Genomic DNA, 20,187 nt, shown 5'->3' with positions numbered 1-20,187 from the left:
CTATTAACGACCCACCTCTCAGACCAAGAAATGCACCTACTTTCTTAGGAGTCTCCTATATAGCAGATAATAGCTTTAGTCCTAGAATACTAGCATTAGCACTGGCAGTGAGGCTGGAATCAGTACTTGTTTTGACATAATCTGTAATAATGTTGCTTTCTTCAACCAGTTGTCTCCCAGGGTGACATTTTGCTTAGGTTTTGCTTAGAGGTGCCTTTGCTACAGTAATATTACCAGAGTGCATTAAGTTCACCACCAAACATTGCTGCAGATTTTTCAATAGTAATGGTCTTTGCCAAGAATCTTATGAAAGTCTTCCTCTCCGTGACCCACTGTCTTCACAAATGGAGACACTGCTTGATACACCTAAACCTCCCCTCTCTGAACTCAGCACAAAGAAGTGGGAAGACAGTCTATGTCTGCGTTTTTTTACTTGCAGAAGATACTGTGATACAATAATACATTTCCTGACTGTGGTAAAATAATACATTTCCTGGATTTGTAGAACTTTCAAAAATTCTCCTTTCTGTTTCTTTGGGAGCCAAACACTGATGATATTCAGCTCATTCACTGGGAAATTTGGAGTGCAAGGCATACTTTTGCTTCTGCAAAACCCTATCAATGTGGTTGTGCATTCTCCTGAAGGAACAAATGCAAACCAGTTAAGACTTGCTGAAAATTTGGTGTTAAGGGTCACAGACAAATCTTCTGTATTTTTTACACAGAGCTTCTGTAATCTTGAATGCTATGAGAAAAAACAGAAGAGCCTTTGGAGTCCATCTGAACAGTGGAAGGGTCTCCATGGCTTATCTTATGAAATCAATTGTTTAAGAATTTAAGATGCTTGATGGCACAGTGCTTGGAGATATCTATTCCCCAGAATTTTGATGATTTTAGCTAAGGAAAAAAAAAAATTGTCAAGGCACGTTTATCATACAAGAAACGTAAATATATTTCACAGCTGTATTTCCAATGGATACACTCTGAGGATTACCATCTGTTCCAATTATTCCTTCATTGTTCTTGGTTTAAAGCGTGGCAGCTTTATAACTGCAATGAAACTCTTGCTATATATTTGTCTTTATTCAGGATTTTAGCTTTTATATCAGTTTCCTCAGGGTGAAAGGCTGTTCTCACATAGCCAGTGGAAAAAATGTTATCTATATGACCATCTGTCTAAGGTACTCTGCAGCATAAAGAACCACAGTTCAAAGTGCAGTGGTGTTTCTCCCTTATTTATATCTGGTTTACCAAGAAACTGATGGACCAAATATTTCACCTGTTATATCTCTGTAAACTGATGCTGCCTTGAATAATGCCCCTGAAGACAATAAAATTGCATAGCTATTAGCATGGCATGGTAAATGCATATTTGAGCAGTATGGAGAAGTATTTTACATAGGAAAAAGATTTAGCTGCCCAGCGCTGATTATTCACAAGAACACAGCACAAAGAATCTGATACACTTTCTAATTCTTTACAGTTAGAAAATGCTGAAAAGGACACTGAATATGCTAAAAAATGCCTACTGGCAAGAGTTCACAGAGATCGGGAGTCTTATGACTCTGCTTAGCTCAAAACACTGAAATCCTTGATGCAGAACCTTGCAATTGCTTCTCACCATTCTTATGTGCTATTCTGAGGCCATGGAATAGATTAGAAATTCATGTCCTTTCATGTAGCTTTCTTTGTGATGCATGTATTGGACATAACATATATCCTGCCCACTTCCAGATGCTCTACTTGATTTCTCAAACTAAACTGAATTTCAGTAGAACAACTTGCACCCTGAGCAGAACAGAGGATACCCATTTTCCTATGAATGGAATGCTCCAGAAGGCAAGCAGGTCTCTCTGCAGATGTAGCCTGTATTACCTCTTACTTGTAGAGACTGCTTGCAGATGAGCAGAGCAAGAGTTAAAGTTTTGCCTAAAAAGAGACTCCTAGTGTCTGTTTCAATGAGAAAAGTTTCTAAAAGAGTAGGACATGATTCAAATGGCCATCTAAACTTCTGAAAGGGACATTGCTGGGTGCACTCCACAATACCTGTTCTGTAAGGCATCTTACCAATAGGGGTTCCCACGCCGTAACCTTTGGAATCAATGAGCCCCCCAATCTGGGTGAGATTGCAGTTTCTCTGAGTCACATACTCTATGCTGGTTGACTCCATTAGCAGTGCATAGTCTGTTGTGAGCACACGCTGGATTCCCTCGTCGTTGTTCTTCACCAGCGCTGTCTGCTGTCTGCTGCTCATGAAAGCCCACATCTTCTCGTATGTTGATATTTTGGATTTCTAAGGAGGGAAAATAAGGGCACAGAATCACACCAGCACCCAAATTACACTTGTAAAATATTCCTCAGTCTTTTGTTGTGACCAATCTCAGTAGCACATCTGTAATGGGTAGCAGGTTTTCCCTTCATGCAGCTTTTCTTTCTTACTACGCTTCACACTGAGGAATCTCTTTTTTTCACATCATTTGCAGTGCCAGAAACTTCATTTCTGGCAAGACTATGCAGTGCTTTGAAGTTTTTTGGGCTCATGCTGTTACATGGATTACAGCACATAACCCTGGGAAATTAGTGCAGCTGGATGCTGTTGCACTCAGAAGCAGTGCTTCTGTCTGTCAGGGCAAACATACTACTCCAAAAACCTGATGATGAATAAAGTACTAGCTCCTTTGTATTGATATTACTTGCCTAGAAGTCGTGTACTTCAAGGATAAAGCTTGAAAAACAGATCCAAAGTGGTTTCTAATAAAAACTCTGATTTTTCCTTTCATTGCAATCAGACTTTACCCTCCTCCCAGTGAACTTAAAGGGAAGTTTCCCAGAAAGAGTGTATGCATGTCCTGTGTCGACTCAGCCACCTCCATACAGCGATTGACACTCCTTCCTCCCCACTCCTTTCAGTGTGCTATGTGACCCCATAAGGGAAATGCAGCGCCTGTGCCCCCTTGTTAGAAATTCTGCCTTTTTTGGAGGATACAAAAACAAAAGGAAACATTGTAGTGATTGATAGGGCTGGGACAAAGGCTGAACTCAATGATCTTTTAAGGTGTCTTCCAGCTGAAATGATTCTATGATTCTATGAGACTATATGTGCTTACTAGCCACTAGTATCTGGGGGATTCCTGAGAGAAGTTGATTTTCCGGTTCTTTGAGCTTTAAATGTTAATATGCTTCACCTGTAAATTCAATAGCTGTGAATGTCAGCTAAATTCCACCTAAGTTTGGTACGCCACAGGATACTACTAAACTCTGAAGATGGTTAAGTGTCTCTTTACTAGTAGAAACCATTTTTTACTGCTCAGCTGGGAAAATCTTTTGAAATTGATCATAAGTTTATGCAGTAGATTGAGTCTGATATTGAATTTACCGGAAGAATGTATTCCTTATTCAGATGAGTTTGAAAGAAAGATTTTAGCTTTTCAACTTGCTAAGTACCACTTTCTTTTTTTAAATGTAGATCATACGCCAAACCCTGGCCTTTGATTTCTCATTTATTTGAGTGGAAACATGTCTGCAGATCAGAAGATAGGAGCTGGCAAGAGTTACAACATGGGATTAAGATCTATTATCATACAGGGGCAAGAAAACAATGGAAGATATATAAACATATCGGAAATAGAGAAGGACAGTGGTCTGGAGAAATATGTATGTGTCATGATTTATGAATGTGAAACATCTTGCCTTCAGTTGGACTTTTCCTAAATTTGGACACACACACAGAGGGTGAGTGCTACCTTAGATCCCGCTGGCTCACCTGCCTAGAACCCCATCCCCATACTGGAGCAGTCTTTAAATGTCCAAGCTGTTTTCTGGATATCTGCATCTGGTATGGCCAGATCTGGGATCTGTGTACAGGGAGGTACATCTGAGATTCCTTGGAGTCAGAACTCCATTTTCCCCCAAAAATAATTTGAATTGCTTTTGCTTTCATTTTCCTCACTACCTGACAAGAAAATATAGTTACTGCTGAAACTTTCATGAAAATATTGCCTCTTTAGCAAGAGGTTTTCTGAGGACAGAGGTACTAGCATATGACATTCAAAATTAGTGGAAAACCACTACTGTTTGTAAATGCATTATAAACAAGATTAAATAAAAAGTGATGTAAATTTGAATAAATACAAAGAGAGTTTTCAGAAAAGCAGTGGAAATACCTTGCTTTTGTTGTACAGTTCCCAACCTGCATCCCATTCAGCAGGTACATTGTGTAATATCATCTTTCAGGAGCTTCCTGCTGCTACTTTAAGCAAAAAATCCTAAACTAAAGCCGTTCAGTTTCCGTTGTGCCAAGATCCTTTTCTTCACTCGGTGTCTTCAGAAATCCTTTTACCATGTGTGTCTCATTGTCCTGAAAATCAGACTCATCTGGTCTCATGTCCTACATGACAGGCATTCTGTTCCTCTCTCCTCCATAGCAAAGAATGTCCAGTGTCATGGTTTCGGTTTAAAAAAACGGTTGGTCTGAAAGAGCCTGCTGTTTCTCTTGGCATTTCTTGGTTTATGTTCTGAGCTTAGCCCTTAGATAGATCAAATCTTGCAACACTGGAAGCACTTAAAATAATCACCCTTCCTTCGTGCAACCCAGCTCTGCTCTATACTGCTGCAGGACATTTTTTCTGCTGTTGCACCTGTTTGTCTTGATTCCTCCTTTCCCTTTCCCTGTCCCCATCACATTAGCACTCCCAGGTGGCAGGACTGTCTCTGTATCACAGCAGTCTCCAGCCTTCAAACGGCAGGAGCATGGCTCTCAGGAGGTACCTCTGGACATTCAGGTGCTTGTAGAATTTTTTTGTGGCATGAGACAGCTTGTGGGAAACTGTTTAGGCTAACTCAGGACTTCACAGCTCTCCCAAAAGAAGTAGAGTTATTTCAGGTGTCTTCTCTAGAATCATGATGACAGATACCCTTTCTTAAACTACATCATAATATAATGTAGAGTAGGAATGAGAAAAACTGCTGCTCAGAAACTATTACTCCTGCCTTTTCTTAATTCCCAGGTCTCTCCTTGGGTGGAGTGTATGCTTACTTAGTCCAAGAAGTATATGCAGCATTTTACAATCCAAAGGATATACAGTCATGCCCTCACAGCACACACAGTCTTCTGTAATGTATCTATTACATTAGATGATCTTTAGAGGACCCTTCCAACCTACATCATTCTGTAATTCTGTGATTGCATTTATTATAGAGAGACCTACTTTGTGACCATCATTCATATTGCTGAAGGATCCTCCATGAATTTGGGAAAATTATGTATTTACTTATTACTCTAATCTCCTTTCAAATGTTGTGATTTCACCTCATCATTTCTCACTGGAGAGCCATGAGTCAGTCCAACCTTACAGAGTTGATTGATGCCATCTTACCTTGAAGAAGGTCATTGTGGATCCATCTCTAACAGCCCCATACTCTATCTTGGTTTGCTTTGCCAAATCATCTGCTGAATCAATGGGAGATTCCATCCTCTCCACAGTCAAGAAGGCAGCCAGGTTGGCAGTATAGGATGAGATTATGATTAAGGTGAAAAACCACCATATTCCTCCAACTATTCTGGTAGAAAGAGCTTTGGGCATCAGCTCTGATCCTGTTACAATATCATCAAAATAAACATATTAAAATTATGTTGAAAGATGTTTTCCTGATACCACAGACTGCTTTTAGGCACAGAATGCTTTTATGAGTTGCAGTATGATAAAATGATTTAAACAATAATCTCACAGATGCACAGCTAACGTTTATAATGGTAACACACTGTGAAGGGGATGTATGCCATGATACACGACAAATGGAATTGTCCTTGGGTCTAAGCCCCATTACATCTCTGAGCTAATGCTAATTGTGATATTAACCTCTAACATCCCCAGCAAGCTATACTAGTATTTTTGTCCATTTCCTAAATCACTTTTGCAAGTAATCTTTTTTAGCCTAAGATGTTTAGCAGAATTCTGTTCTGCTTACAAACTACCTGGTAGAAAAATCTTACAAGAGAAACCTGCCTTGTGCATACTATCAACATATCTAAGCAGAAACAGTGATCAATATGGTTCCAGTGAAATCATTGGTCTGTTTGAATATGAGCTCAAAACCTAGAACACATCTTATTACAGACATGTGGTTTATATTTAAAAATTCAGAGGGTGAATGGACACATGCCTTGGATCTACAGGGTAATGCAAAGTTTTGGATAGTGTATTTGACACCCATTATTGCCAAAAAGGTTTTAGCAGATATGCCTATATGTTACACTGATGATCTGCTGTTGTCATAAAACGTCACAGAACAACAGGTAAGGCTGTCAAGTGCACTGAAACAGCTTCTAAGGAGATCAGATAAACCATATTTAAGCCACAGAGGTATTAGTATTTCTAAGCATTCTGATGCAAGTTTTGTGCTGTTTTTTCTAGAGGTGTCTTCATTGAACTCAGTTGATTATGGGAGATTCAAGTATTTGGTTCAACAAAGCACTTAGACAGACACTTGAATACTTTTGACTTCAAAATCAAGACTTTGCGTAACTATTTTGTTCATGAAGGATGGACTTAAGAAAGTACCTAAGTGCCTCTGAATGGAGTTCTCATCACGTAAAGATTTGATGTGATAAACATATATCTATTACTGGAAAAACGTGTTGACATATTATCTCTCCCCAGCTATTTAATGATTTCTGTAAGAAATGCAAACATGTTACAAAGAATATTTCCAGACTCTGCAAAAAACTCTGAATGGGACCTCTGGAGCAAAGGCGAAAGGCGTAAAAACTTTCCAAACAACCAGCAAACAGATTTAACTTAGCTTTGTAAATATATAGACATGTCTCTTAAAGGTCAAAGCTAAGCATAGCCTGAGGGTTTGAGTAGGTTTACAGAACTGCCAAACGGTGAGAGCAGGTGCACAGCCTGTGCAACCCTGTGCAGCCCTGGTGCTGCATGGATTTCAAATTAAGCCAGCAGTCTAACAGCAGAAACTCACTTGAAATTTTCAAGTCCAAATGCACTAGTTTCAAGAGCTGTAGCTCTATCTGGGTTTATGTTTGTAGTCTGTTGTGCTTTCTGGCTTTTCAGATTAGATTTTTTTTTTTAATACATGGAATTCTTTTTCATACCGTTGTTCTCAGGAAAAGCATGTGTTTATTTCTAAGCTGGGGTTGACCTACAACAGCTGGCTTCTAGGAGCGCTGATTCAGGTCATCGTGAAGGTATTATTTCTTTTAAGCTTAGACAGCTATACAAATATAATTTCTACATTTGGACCCTGATACAATATCTAGCTCTGACATATACATTCCAGTAACTCGCAACAGACAGTTACCTTGCAGATATCTTAACAAGTAACCATGAAATCTGCCAGCACTGCCTTATGGCAGCACAAGAGAGTAGGTGGAGAAACCCTGCGTGCTGAATTTGTGAGGTCAGATGTCAAACCTCCTGTGATTTCCTCTAGTAAAAAGTTGTTTGGGAAAAAAGCAGCAGAATATATTTTGTTCAACAAAGCTCAAAACACCACAGTCTGTTAATCGTTCAGTGAGATACAGTTTTACTTTTTTGAGGTGCTAAGCACACTCTGCTCTCAGCTGAACCAAACGGGTCCAGCACCTATTTTGATTACCTCCATGATTATTTCAGTGTTCCTTTTTTGATGGCTTTGATTCCAGCAAAAAGCATTAATATATGCTCCATGCTCACCATCTTTGCCCTGCATGCTCTCCTTAAACAGATACGCCTGGTCTGACCCCTTGCCTGGCTGAAATGGGGCTCTGATGGATAGCTTTCCTTTCTGAGAGTGATCATTTCTCTGAATGAATTGGATGAAATGTGTCCCGTTTGGATGCTTTAAGAGTATGTGTAACACATCTGAGACTTTCAGGGGAAAAGCAGGGGAAGTAACGTCTAAATAAAAAAGTTGCTAGCAAGACTTGGGGTCAGAGACAATACTTGCTGAAGTCTCTCTAGTGCCTTTTTATGGCAGACATGACAGCCAATCCTGATCCAGACTTTGCTCACGCTCTGTAGAAAAGAGAAAGTCTGATCATCACATTTTAAAATTTAATAACAAGTGGCTTCCAATCAAGCATAACAAGCAGCTGCTGCCAACAAGAAAGAGCGTAACGCTAGATGCAGTTTCACAACCATTCACATCATGTTGAAACTCTTCACACTTACTGATGATGCACTTACAATCACACGCACCACACGTTTGTACATGGAAACATTTGTGTTGCCTTACAAATGGTTTTTTTTTTCTTTCTTTCTTTCTTTCTTTCTTTCTTTCTTTCTTTCTTTCTTTCTTTCTTTCTTTCTCTCTGTCTATCTTTCTTTCTTTCTTTTGTTTTGCTTTTAATCTTCTTGAAAGACAAGCAGAGTCTGGTTGGGGCTGACTGTCATGTACCCAAGGTAGTGGTAACGAGCAGACACTGCATCCCACAGTTTGCTGTGGATGATGGTAAACTCCAAAAAAGGCAGTACATCAAAACACAAAATCCTGGGGCACTTTCACACACAGGGCAATCACAGTTATATACACACACCTGCCTGATACTGTAAAACCTCAACCCATGTTTTACTGACAAACTACAAGGAAAACAAGCCAAAAAAGCAAAACAGAACAGGTCTTCCCTCATCCAAACTCCTTCAAAATAATTTCTATGAGGAAGCTCTATATCTTGTCAACACATTGGTGCACCAATAAAAACAAGTGCATCTTAAGTACAACACAAACTTTATTCTTTACCATATCTAGGAAAAAACCCTACTCGTGGTGTTTTGGTTTTTTTTAACTGATAATCATATCTCTTAATGAGGGAAGAATAAACTGTACCTGGATGAATGCAGAGGTGGTTTTATATTCCTTACTTAAATGTTTAGCAACTTAATATGAAGGAACTGCTGGGCTTTCCTCTGGGGTGCCTTTCTGGTTGTTGTCATGGGGTAAGGATTTTTGTTCAGCTTTGATTCAACTTGAAATGTTTGTCAGAAAATAATTTCATTCCTTTCAGTGAACCCCAGTTTTGGTGAACAGTAATTTAATTGGAAACCTTTAGAACATACGTGTAATAAACAAATATGTTTAGTACACATATCTGTTTGACATCCCATATGGAGTGAGCTTCACTGCCCTTCCTTGTCAACTGAGTAAAATGTTGTTTGTTTCCAAAATCATCAGCAACAGGTACTTGTGACTGGGTTAAGCTAATGCTTCTAGGGTTGGATGCATTTACAGAAGGATGGGACTCATACCTGCAGAAAAGCCATAAAAGAAAAGGTTTGGTTTTGGTTTTAAGCAAAGTATTTGACAAATGCCAACAAACTTAACAACTTTTCTGAAGAAAGAGCATCACTTTTTTTTTTTCTTGGCAATTATAACGGTTTTTCTAGGGTAGCTAAGGCTGTTACTGTTTCCATTGGGATGGAGCCCAGCATTTTCCTGTTGGCAAACCTCTTATACCAATAAACTCAACTTCAACATGAAGTGCTTTGTATCCCTCTTGCAATTATTTTGTATTTCCACTCCAGAAATTCCAGTGTGGCCATGTTCCCTTTCTCTTAGATGCTTTCTCTCCCTCCTTCTGCTGCAGCCCTGTTCTGGATTTCACAGGTTCCCCTCCTCTGCCTGCTCCCGATTGCAGTGGCACGTTGCTTTCTTCCTTTCTTCTATTGTTAAGTTTCTGAGATCAGATTTTACAGTATATATTGTATTTACAGATGGTGGAGTTTACCAGCACAGAAGCCCTTGAGCAGACTGTGGGACGTGTGCGATAATGAAGTGTAACCGGTGTACCTTGCTGCATGAGAGCTCCAACTCCAAACCAGAAACTATTTAGCAAAGTAAAATTGTTTTCCACCACATCTGAGTCTGGGTTGCACGGGTGGGGGTTATACCATTCATATGGTGTAAACCTGTGGCAGTTAACAGAAACAATCTGTAAACATAAAATAGAGCACACACAGCGGCAGCAAACCTGCTGAACAATGCACAAAGTGAGGAGGTTAATGAAGGAGACAAGAAAAAGAAAACCTCAGCTGAAAGGCTGTCCGCGGGACGTCTTGCATCTACCTCGTGCAAGCTGTGGAACAGCGCTGCAGTGCCAGGAGCTGTTTTCATAGTCCCGGATAGAGCACAGGGCTACCCCCTCACTCCTCCCATTCTCAGATTAGAGCGCTTGAGGGTGAGGCTGCAGCAACGGCCCGCAAGTTTCCCTTCCCGCGCCTCTGGCAGACAGACAGACACTTGCAGGGGTGAGTGGACACCAGAAGCCATGTAGCTGCTGCTTGGTAAAGTGTTTAGAAAAGAATGAAGGAGTAGCAGCCATTTTTAGCTGTCTGCAGTCGAGATGCTGAACGCTGAATGTGCTGTCCCTGCGCAAGGCTGCCGCAGCAGTGGGAAAAAAAAGGGCTGCTTGATTGTTTGGAGGCGTTGGGGAGCAACTGCAGTGCCTGAAAGCCATAGGGCCATGTTGTTGGCATTGGTGGGAGAGAATGACGGAGAGAATGGCCTTTAATAGAAGAACTCTGCTCTATTCCCCACGCACCATCTTGTGACTGCAAACCATGTCCCTTCTGCTCTGCACAACACTTGGCAGAGCTATGTTAAGGACCATTTCTCCCCAAGGTACCTTGCCTGCTGTTGCTTCCCACTGCTGCATGGCTTGCTGCGTACTTTCTCATGAAGTTTATGAATATAGCTTTAATTGAAAATGTCATGCCAATACATTTTAATTACTGTTCCAACAATATAATTAAGCATTGAATTTATGCACAGTTGCAAGCAGAGTGCCTTGCTTAGCTGAAGTAATGAACTCTGATAATAATGAACCCACTAATTGAAACAGTATGTAGCTTAGGATGCCATTAGCCACACAATATTACCATTACTAGCACTATAGTATTAAAAACATAGTAAAAGACACAGTTTTCAGGTTCAAGATACAGCAGTTCTACATATAGCAGTTAAAAGAAAAGTAATCACCAACTTATATATTTCAAATTTGTGCTAGAAAATAGAAGGGACTGTTATGTAGTAACAAAATTGTTCCCAACTCTATTTGAGAACACAGGGGGAAACAAACCCTTAAAACAAGAAATGCAGAAAATTAGGACCTGAAGTTTCCTGAGCTGTCAACCAGCACAGAAGAGGTTCAATACTAAGCACACACCCATGGGGTCCCAGAGTGTTAACACAGAATGGAAATAAGAAGATATACAAATAACTCTACCTGATCTGACTGGGAAGACCACAACTGGGAGCTTGTGTTATTTCAGATAACAATCACATTCAGTAGATGGGACACGTGTCTCCATCACCGAAAGAGCAAAACAGCCATTGCTAGAAAGTGGCAATGAAAATCTAGCAGCAAAATTCTTTCTGCCAGACTGGAAACATTTTTATAACTCTGAGTATATATTTTAACATGTTACTAGTGGTATACATTTATTTTTCACCTTGAAACAAATACTGATTTTCTTCTTGTGTTCCTGTTGTAGTGCTGAGCTCTAAGAATGCTCTGTTTCACTGCCCAGGACTTCAGTTTTCTTGTCTGTTGTCCACTAGTTTTATCCCTCTTCAGGCCTTCAGAAGCAGCTATGCTGTGGTTTCTGGAGAGATGCTCAAGCCACCTAAGCGCCTTTTCATATAAGATCTCTGTGACATTATACACCACTAGTGGTGACCTCAACTACCTGGCTCTACTATTACTGACATAACAGCACAGCTGACATGACATTAGCAGTAAAAGAAAGTTTTGGCAGAAAAGGCTTTGTTCTTTCTTTCACTGACAGTGAGGCTGGGAAAAGAGCTTTGTCAGTCTGTTACCCTTTGCAATGATGAAAACTTCAGTGATTGAATTTAAAAATTAATATAACAATGACAGGGCAACATAAGGCTCAAAGACAAATGAGAAATTATTCAGCTGCTGAAAAGTCTGAAGACATAACAGGAAGATTATCCTAGTCCATGAAAATTATTCACAAGCTCTATCTTCTGTCAACTGACATCAAAATGCTGTTAACCATATAATTTACTGTTCAGTGTTTAAAAGTGGATGCTTCCTGGGGTTCTTAAAACCAATCTAATCAATATTTACCAAAGCCTCTGGAAAATCTTACAGAAATCTTGATGTATTTGGAGACATGACCATGAAATAAAATTTATAAATTCTAAAGTAAATAAAGATGGTGTATGAACACAAATTTGTGTACTTCTTCAGCCTATGTAGGTGAGAGCTAATCAAGTGCTGCTTTTAGGTATCAGTTAAAAAAAAAAAAAAAGCATTTGTGTCAGAAAAATGAGAAACATTCAGAAAATGATGTTAACTGTTTTGCTGAACCAGTGTGCTCTTTTCCTAAAATAAGTGGGTTATGACAATGATATGCAAACTTGATATATTGAAGTTGTAACAAGTAAGGTTTTGTGCTGCGTGTTATGAATGCATGGAGGTCTATACCTCTAATGACATGTAAGATTTTTAGCTAATTTTAGCCACATTTGACAAATAGGCATAGGATTTAGAAGTTCCTATGCTCCTGCAAGTGTTGTGAAACATCGCAGCAGTAGCCCCACTAGGGGAGAAGCTGCAGGATGAGCTCACAACTCAATGTGTATCTGCTATTCCACATTGGAAAGATCACCTATAAATCCTTCAGCTGCAGGGAAAGCAAAGAAACAGGAAAACAAACTTCAGTTGCTGATCACAATCCACCATGAGACACAAATCTGTAGGGAAATCAGGCTTCATTAGGTATGCTGTACCTGTAACTACTGGTTTTTAGAAAGGTTTTGGAAACAAAACATAATGCAGCTATGCAGGGTGAACCTATGGATTTATCCAAAGGCTACACCATGATTTGGAGCAATATTTAACAGCCAGAAAAGAAAGCAAGCAGATTTCAGAGCCGATGATTTGTGAACACCCTGTTTCCCTTTGGTTGCTCCTGGCCACACATCTGCATGTGGTCAGTTCTGTGAGCAGACAGAGGATTCTGATGCTTATTTATTCTTGCAAACTTGATGCTGTTATTTTTAAAAAATAGAAGCACTGAGGAGAACTTAGGTTTTGTTTTCCCTTCCTCCATTTCACAGGTGGAGAGAATTGTTGGATGTTTTTAGCCTTGGCACACATCTGCAGAAAAGTCAGTCTGTCACAGTTGAGCAGATTTAACATTAGTCATAAATGAGATCATGATTTCTGTACAGTAAAGTTATTATTTATGGTACAGTGAGCCACTGCAAGAGCTTGTGGGAAGCCATGACTAATTGTGTAGAGTCCCATAGCTGCCAGGAATGGATAAATTCTTTTTTTTACCTAGGACCAATATTAATATGTTAATCCATGACCTTTCCTCCTCTATTTCCCTCCTCCTTCTTCACATTCACAGGAATTTAAAGGAAAAAAACAAACCTCACAAGTTTCTATACTTCATTACCAGTATAGAAATATGCAAATAAGCAAAGCATTCACGTAGGTTGTCCACATGGAACAGGTCCAAGGCTAGTCACTGTCAAAAGAACTGCTCACGTGAGTAAAGGTTTTGCAGGGATGCTATATGATCAGAACTGACAATTCAGATTCCAGTTATTTCACGACCTTTGAATGAGGTATATGGACATATACATTGGAATATATACATTCTTGCTGACTTCTTAGATGCCATTTGCAATAAAAACTGCAGAATTTTAGTTACTTTTGTTGTGATGTGAATGTGTGGGCTATATCACTTCAGTTCTTATATTTCATAGTACAAATGTTTTCTTGGTCCATTTTCCATATAATTTATTAATTTGGAATATATTCTTGTATGTGCAAAGCATTACATAACAGAACTGGAGAAAGGATTAATTAGGGATCCTCAGTAAAAAGAATAAAAACATGAATCTCCATGAAGGATTAATAAAAAGATTTATGCTTTCAATTATTAAAAAGGAAAAAATGAAACATAGGATGAGAACAAATAAACAGAGTTGGAAATGAAATTCCAAGACTCCTACATGAGGAATAGGTCAACAGCTAGGCCAGGTTGGAGTCCAGGTTTATTCAAGACTATACCAAAATGTATGCCACAAAGGAAACAATTTCCTCTGACAAGTTTCTAAGTTCATTTTCTTTCACACTTGGTTTGTTCTTGTTCAAATCTCTTGAGCAGCTGACTCCCACACTGTGGTCCATGGTCTCTGTGGCCACAATAACTAGCTTGTATCTAATTTGTGAAATCATATCACCTATCTAGAATTTTTAAAGTAAAGTTCAATTATAAGGTTATAGAGTGTTCTGTTGGCCCTATGGAAATGTGTTTGTGGTCCATTTGCCCATAAACATTGTGGCACATCTGTCTTTGAGAACTTTATGAGCTTTGGCCTCATTTGGAAAAGCAGTGTACACACACTTATTTCCTACTGGTTTTGAACAGGAAGGTCACTCGGACCCTTCTACTGACAGGCAGGGTGCACCTCAGGGCAGTGCTGGGAGAGACCCCTTGATATACTTCACCTTGCAGATTGTCCCCTTAGATTCCCAGTCACATTATGACGTAGTTTCAAGGCGAAAATATGCTCACATCCTCTTTCTTACCTTGTAACTGTATGCATTGTTATTAGAAAAGAGAAGTGCTTACATGCAAGTAATATAAATTGCTTTTCAACATGTAGTCTGCTTAGGTGTTTTGTACTGACAAAGAAAGGCTGACACACTTCATTGGATATTTCTCTTCATTCAGCCCTTAAGGAAAGTAAAATCTTGTCACATTGCAATATATAAAAGCGATAGCAGTGTTGATGTGAAAATGCCAAGAGACTTTCTAGAACATTATGTTTTAAGACTGGATAAAAGCCTTGGGATAGTATTATACTTTATCTGCCTCTCAGAGCCCATGCAACACCTATGGGAGGAGAGGTAGTTAATGTAGAGTTATCTAAAACTATATCTTAAACTTACCTTGCAATGACAAAGAGGACACAACTGACTCCAAGGCAGGCTAGGAGAACATACATCCAAATATCAGGAGAAAGAGGGTTTAAAAAGGAGAAAACACCAGGGTTTGTCCCATTGGGCTTCCGGTACAAGATGCTGATTCCCAGTGTCATGAAGGGCTTGGAAAAATCAATTACTTTCTCTCTTACATAGGTAATAGTGAGAGGAGCAACAGCGAGATCAGCTTTCTGAAAACACAAATGAAAAAATACTCATTCTTTTTCATGGTCAGCAAACACACTACTATTCCTTCTTTTTTTCCCCCAAGTATTAAAAACTAAACTGAATTTTACTATAAACCTGAAATGTTTAACATTGTGACAAAGTTTAACATTGCTAAGGTATTATTGGGCACATAACTCTGTTTCCTCTTTTTGTGGGTGAAGGGACATTTGTGACTTTTATGTGAGCAGGAAAGGTATAACTAGGGACATTTGACTTGGTCCTGTGCAATGGGGCAGACCACAAGGAACGACTGCCAGAGATTCTGTGACAGGAACTATGTCCACATATCAGAGGCTGTCACAGGGCAAAGGTGAGGTGGAAGCTCAGGCTTTGCCATTGGAGTTGGAAGTCAAGGGGTGGGCAAAACCTGTTGCTAGCTCAGCACCTGCTGCTTCACTACAGACAGACTTCCCCACACACCTGCAGACTATTATATCAGATATACTGATGGGGCTTACTACTCTGACAAGTGGTAAAAAAGACAGAACAGTGGCTGTAAAAGAATGAAAACTAAAAAAACCATTTCATTTGGGCTAGCTACATATAAAATATCCCAGATGAAAGGAGAATAAAGAGAGAAGGATTCAGTCTTACATGATCTATGAGTTCTTTGACCATCCCATTCCACTCTCCTTTGTCATTCTGGGCTCCGTATTTGCCATCAGAAACTAGTTTGACCTCATAGATGAAGCCTAAAATATTTGACAACTCCTTTAGTAAGTCCAGGCAATAACCCTCGAATCTGTCATTTCCATACAATGGCTTGTCAGACTTCTTGTACATAACATAGGGATCTTCCTATAGAAAAAGACAGTAGATATGTAGTAATAGAAATGAGGCTTATTTCAGATTAGAATAATAGAATCATAAAATCATAAAATCATAGAATGGTAGGGGTTGGAAGGGACCTTTAGAGATCATTTAGTCCAACCCCCCTGCAGAAGCAGATTCACCTAGATCAGGTCGCATAGGAACATGCCCAGGCAGGTGTTGAAGACCTCCAAGGAAGGAGACTCCACAACCCCTCTGGGCAGCCTGTGCCAAGGTTCCCTCATCCTCACAGTAAAACAGGGGTTTTTTTATATTTAAGTGGAACTTTTTGTGTTCCAGCTTCATTTCATTACCCCTTGTCCTGTTGCTAACTACATTAGAAAAAAGAGATGTCCCAACCTCCTGACACTCACCCTTTAGATATTTATAAATGTTAATAAGATCTCCCCTCAATCTCCTCTTCTCCAGACTAAACAGCCACAGTTCCCACAGCCTTTCCTCATATGAAAGATGTTCCATTCCCCTGATCATCTTGGTGGGCCTGCGCTGGACCCTCTCCAGAAGTTCTCTGTCCCTCCAGAGCTGAGGAGCCCAGAACTGGACACAGGACTCCAGATGAGGCTTCGCCAGGGCAGAATAGAGGGAGAAAAGAACCTCCCTTGACCTGCTGGCCACACTCTTCTTGATGCATCCTAGAATGCCTTTGGCCTTCTTGGCCACAAGGGCACATTGCTGGCTCATGTTCAATTTACTATCAATCAGGACTCTCAGGTCACTCTTTGCAGAGCTGCTCTTCAGCAGTTTGACCCTCAGCCTGTACTGGTGCAGGGGGTTGTTCCTTCCCAGATGCAGGACTCTGCACTTGTCCTTGTTGAACCTCATGAGGTTCCTCTCTGCCCAACTCTGAAGTCGGTCAAGATCCCACTGAATGGCAGCACAGCCTTCTGGGGAATCAGCCAGTCCTCCCAGTTTGGTGTCATCAGCCACCTTGCTGAGGGTACACTCTGTCCCCTCATCCAGGTCATTGATGAAGATGTTGAACAAGACTGGCCCCAGAACCGATCCCTGTGGAACTCCACTGGCCACAGGCCTCCAACTTGACTCTGTGCCATTGATCTCCACCCTCTGGGCTCTGTCATTCAGCCATCAGATTATATCAGTTATATCAGTTATATCAGCAGATTATATCAGTTTCTCTAAAATATGTTAGCATTTTATAAATTATTGCAATTAGGTGGAAATCAGTAACTTAATATGTCTATAAAAAGCTGGTTTAGGTATGTTAACAAATTGAATTAATCAATTAGTGACAAGCATAAATGTCCTAATTTTCAGTGGAAAAGACCATTCATAGTTCCCAGAATTTTCCACTAGAGCAATGCTTAGGAGGTCTAAAATCAGACTGTACTCTACCTTGTCCCATCTTAAGGGGCAAGAGAGGTACTGAAGGAGAGGGAGGGAGAAACAGAAAAAGAATCATAGGGAGAGCCTGGAATTTTATATTCTGTGAGAAATAAACTTTCAAACATAACAGCTGTTTTGTTGGGCAGATATTCACAGGAAATAATGGAGAACAGCATAGATAGATTGTAAAGAACCTTGTTGCTTTTCTTTTTAAAAGATTTTGGGTAGAAGATCTGGGCAAGCAGATTTCTGCAGTTTAATGTGTCAAAACACCTCTCGCAATAGAAAAGGAGTGTAGAGGGACCCGTTGATCTCTTTCCCTCCACCTGAGGAATTAGGCAGAACAATTGAAAAAAAGTGGCATTATTGGCCAGGCAGAAAGCACGAAGCAGAACAACTCATGAATACCCAGTTGCATGTTTCCCATTTATCATAGTAAGGACATAATTCAATCTGTCTATCCACTGTTTGCTACTTTCTTTCAGTCCTCTTAATCTCATTTTCAGTAAAAAAGAATGATGTGTAAGCACCAACTACAAAGCTGAGTATTTGTGCTTGTTAATTCTTCTGGGAAGAAAAGTGCATCTCTGAAATATTGAATTAAAGAGAACAATTTTGGAAGTGGAGGTTCCCAAGAGTCTTTTGTTGGCAGTGGGATATTTTTGAATCAATCTTGTTGACAGATGAATGTGTACGTCAATTCTGAGTCTAAATAAAAAAGTACTTCTTGGTAACAGGCTAGTTTAACAAAATGTTGTTTAGTGTGGAGGAAAGTAGACATGGAGTGCAGGACAGAGGTGGAAAAGCCATCAGTGAGAGCCCTACAACCCATCATCAGCAATGGTTATGTCCTACAGCATGGCTGATGGTGCCACCTCTGACCAGTGAGACTTACCAAAATAGTGGTGACGATAAGTGTTCGGTTAGCCAGGGAATCTGTGATGTTGGTTGATCTGTCCTTGTTGCTATCTGTCATGTTAAGGCCACTGTATGAGTTCCAGACCCCAATCTGTGTAAAAGAGAGCGGGTGAGCACCTGCCAGGCTGCAGTGAGCTGAAATACTTCCCTAAATGCTCATCACCTGAGAAGAGTACAGTGGCTCTAGTCCTTGCAGAGACACCAGCAGTACGAAATGCTAAAGAAGGGAAATGGCTGTAGGTCTGAGTAAGGCAGCAACATCAAATGGCTGATTTAGAAAACACGGGGAAGATACTGCCCTTTTAAAAGCAGGTGGAAATGAATAAGCTGTAAGAGTATAAGGCATGTCAATATAGTGGCGTTTTAGCCAATTTGCTACAAAAGTGCAACATGTTGACTTTGCTTCCTGCTAAAAAATGTCAAACGTCTATTTTTATGGTTTTTAAAAAAAAAAGTTGTAAATGGTAGGGTTGAAACATACAGCAAGACTTCTCTCTTCCAATATAACAGCTTGAATAAACATGTTGAAGCAGATTGATAGATGCACTGGCCTTTTGCTTCCACTGTGCCTTCAGCAGGTTTGGCAAAAACTATTCTGTCATGTCTTGACTGCTACATATGACAGAACTAGCAAGGTGATACCATTTCACACACTGATCAGCATTTGTTCAATAAATGTAAGTGGCCAAAGGCAAATTCCTTTCTAGCCCCAGAGGTGGTGAAGAATTTCAGTATTTAACACTCAATCCAAAACCTCAAGGGAAATATCTTCATTACTTCTGTGGATTTGGATCTACATCTTGTGAGACCAGCAATCATAACCACGATGATTTAATCAGACAAAGTCTTCTTTAGTATAAATTCAGCCTGGAAACATCTTTTTCTTTTTTTTTTTTTTTGGCTATGGAAAATGATGAATGAGGGCTGATGCAAGAAAACTCTGGGCAAGGCACTGGCTCAGGCAATTTGGCTTGTATTGGACATTTGTGGAGAGCATCAGACAGATGGCTTGGGGGACTGACACTGGACATCCACAAAGCCTTTTGCATTGCCACACTGCTCTGACAGTATGTTTCACCTCTACCCAGAGGGATTCACTTTCAGATCCTCCCTGCTGGGATTGCCAGTAACTGCCAAGCGAGTCTAAGACAAAACTCACTGACTTGCCCTGTGTACTAAGGATTTCTATCTGCCATCAGGTGCTCAGTTATTTCAGACTCAGACTGTACTCTTCTTTGGTTCTTGACTGAGGCAGAAATGACATTGCCTTTGTACCAAATCCAGCAGATTAGTTTGTACCTGCTGAGTGTGGATTTCAGGTGATAACTGTACATTTTCAAACAAACTCTGGGTTTGTGTCCTTAGGTGCCATTACTTTCACCTCTCACAAACTTTTTTTTCCAAAGTATGTTTAGTGGAGATAGTTATGTCATTTTAAGAATCTTTTTTTAAAGTGTTTGTCAGTCATTCCCTTTATTTCCAAAACTAGATCATATTGGGAAACTGATTTGAAAGGTACACAGGAAAAAAAATGTTGGATATTATGATAGCCTGTAGCATGAATGTAGTAAATAATTAGTGTCCTTGAATTTGCACCAGGGTGGCTGAGTTAATCAAAAGCCTTTCTGCTCATTGTTACTGACTTGATGTGCTTTTATCACTTGTCAGCAGGGAAGAGGACAACAACCATGAAGAACATGGAACAACAGTCACAGCTCATACAAAATACACCAGGAGACCACTCTACATCTGGATAAAAGAATGACACCGCAGGTCAACATTGATTAGAGCAATGGAAGAGGTTGGAGGGGCACTGAAAGAATGAGGTCACAGTAGTATATCACTATGGTGGATCCAGGGGATTTATTGCAGTTTAGTGACAAGTTTGAGAGGTGTCATATGCC

At 40.0% G+C, this 20,187-nt stretch overlaps 1 protein-coding gene across 1 annotated transcript in view; it reads right to left on the bottom strand.

Annotated features, from left to right (window-relative positions):
- Positions 1 to 20,187, bottom strand: part of GRIK1 (glutamate ionotropic receptor kainate type subunit 1) — a 166,895-nt gene that overhangs the window by 13,847 nt on the left and 132,861 nt on the right. The window contains exons 9-14 of the mRNA XM_061988655.1: positions 18,261 to 18,374; positions 15,785 to 15,988; positions 14,930 to 15,153; positions 9,784 to 9,902; positions 5,376 to 5,593; positions 2,068 to 2,293 (exon numbers count right to left, since the gene is read on the bottom strand). Of these exons, the coding sequence (XP_061844639.1) occupies positions 2,068 to 2,293; positions 5,376 to 5,593; positions 9,784 to 9,902; positions 14,930 to 15,153; positions 15,785 to 15,988; positions 18,261 to 18,374 (1,105 nt within the window). The remainder of the gene's footprint in view (positions 1 to 2,067; positions 2,294 to 5,375; positions 5,594 to 9,783; positions 9,903 to 14,929; positions 15,154 to 15,784; positions 15,989 to 18,260; positions 18,375 to 20,187) is intronic.

This window comes from Colius striatus, chromosome 1 (assembly GCF_028858725.1).
Source record: "Colius striatus isolate bColStr4 chromosome 1, bColStr4.1.hap1, whole genome shotgun sequence".
Lineage (NCBI taxonomy): Eukaryota > Metazoa > Chordata > Aves > Coliiformes > Coliidae > Colius > Colius striatus.
This window is presented reverse-complemented; position numbering and strand designations above follow the sequence as displayed.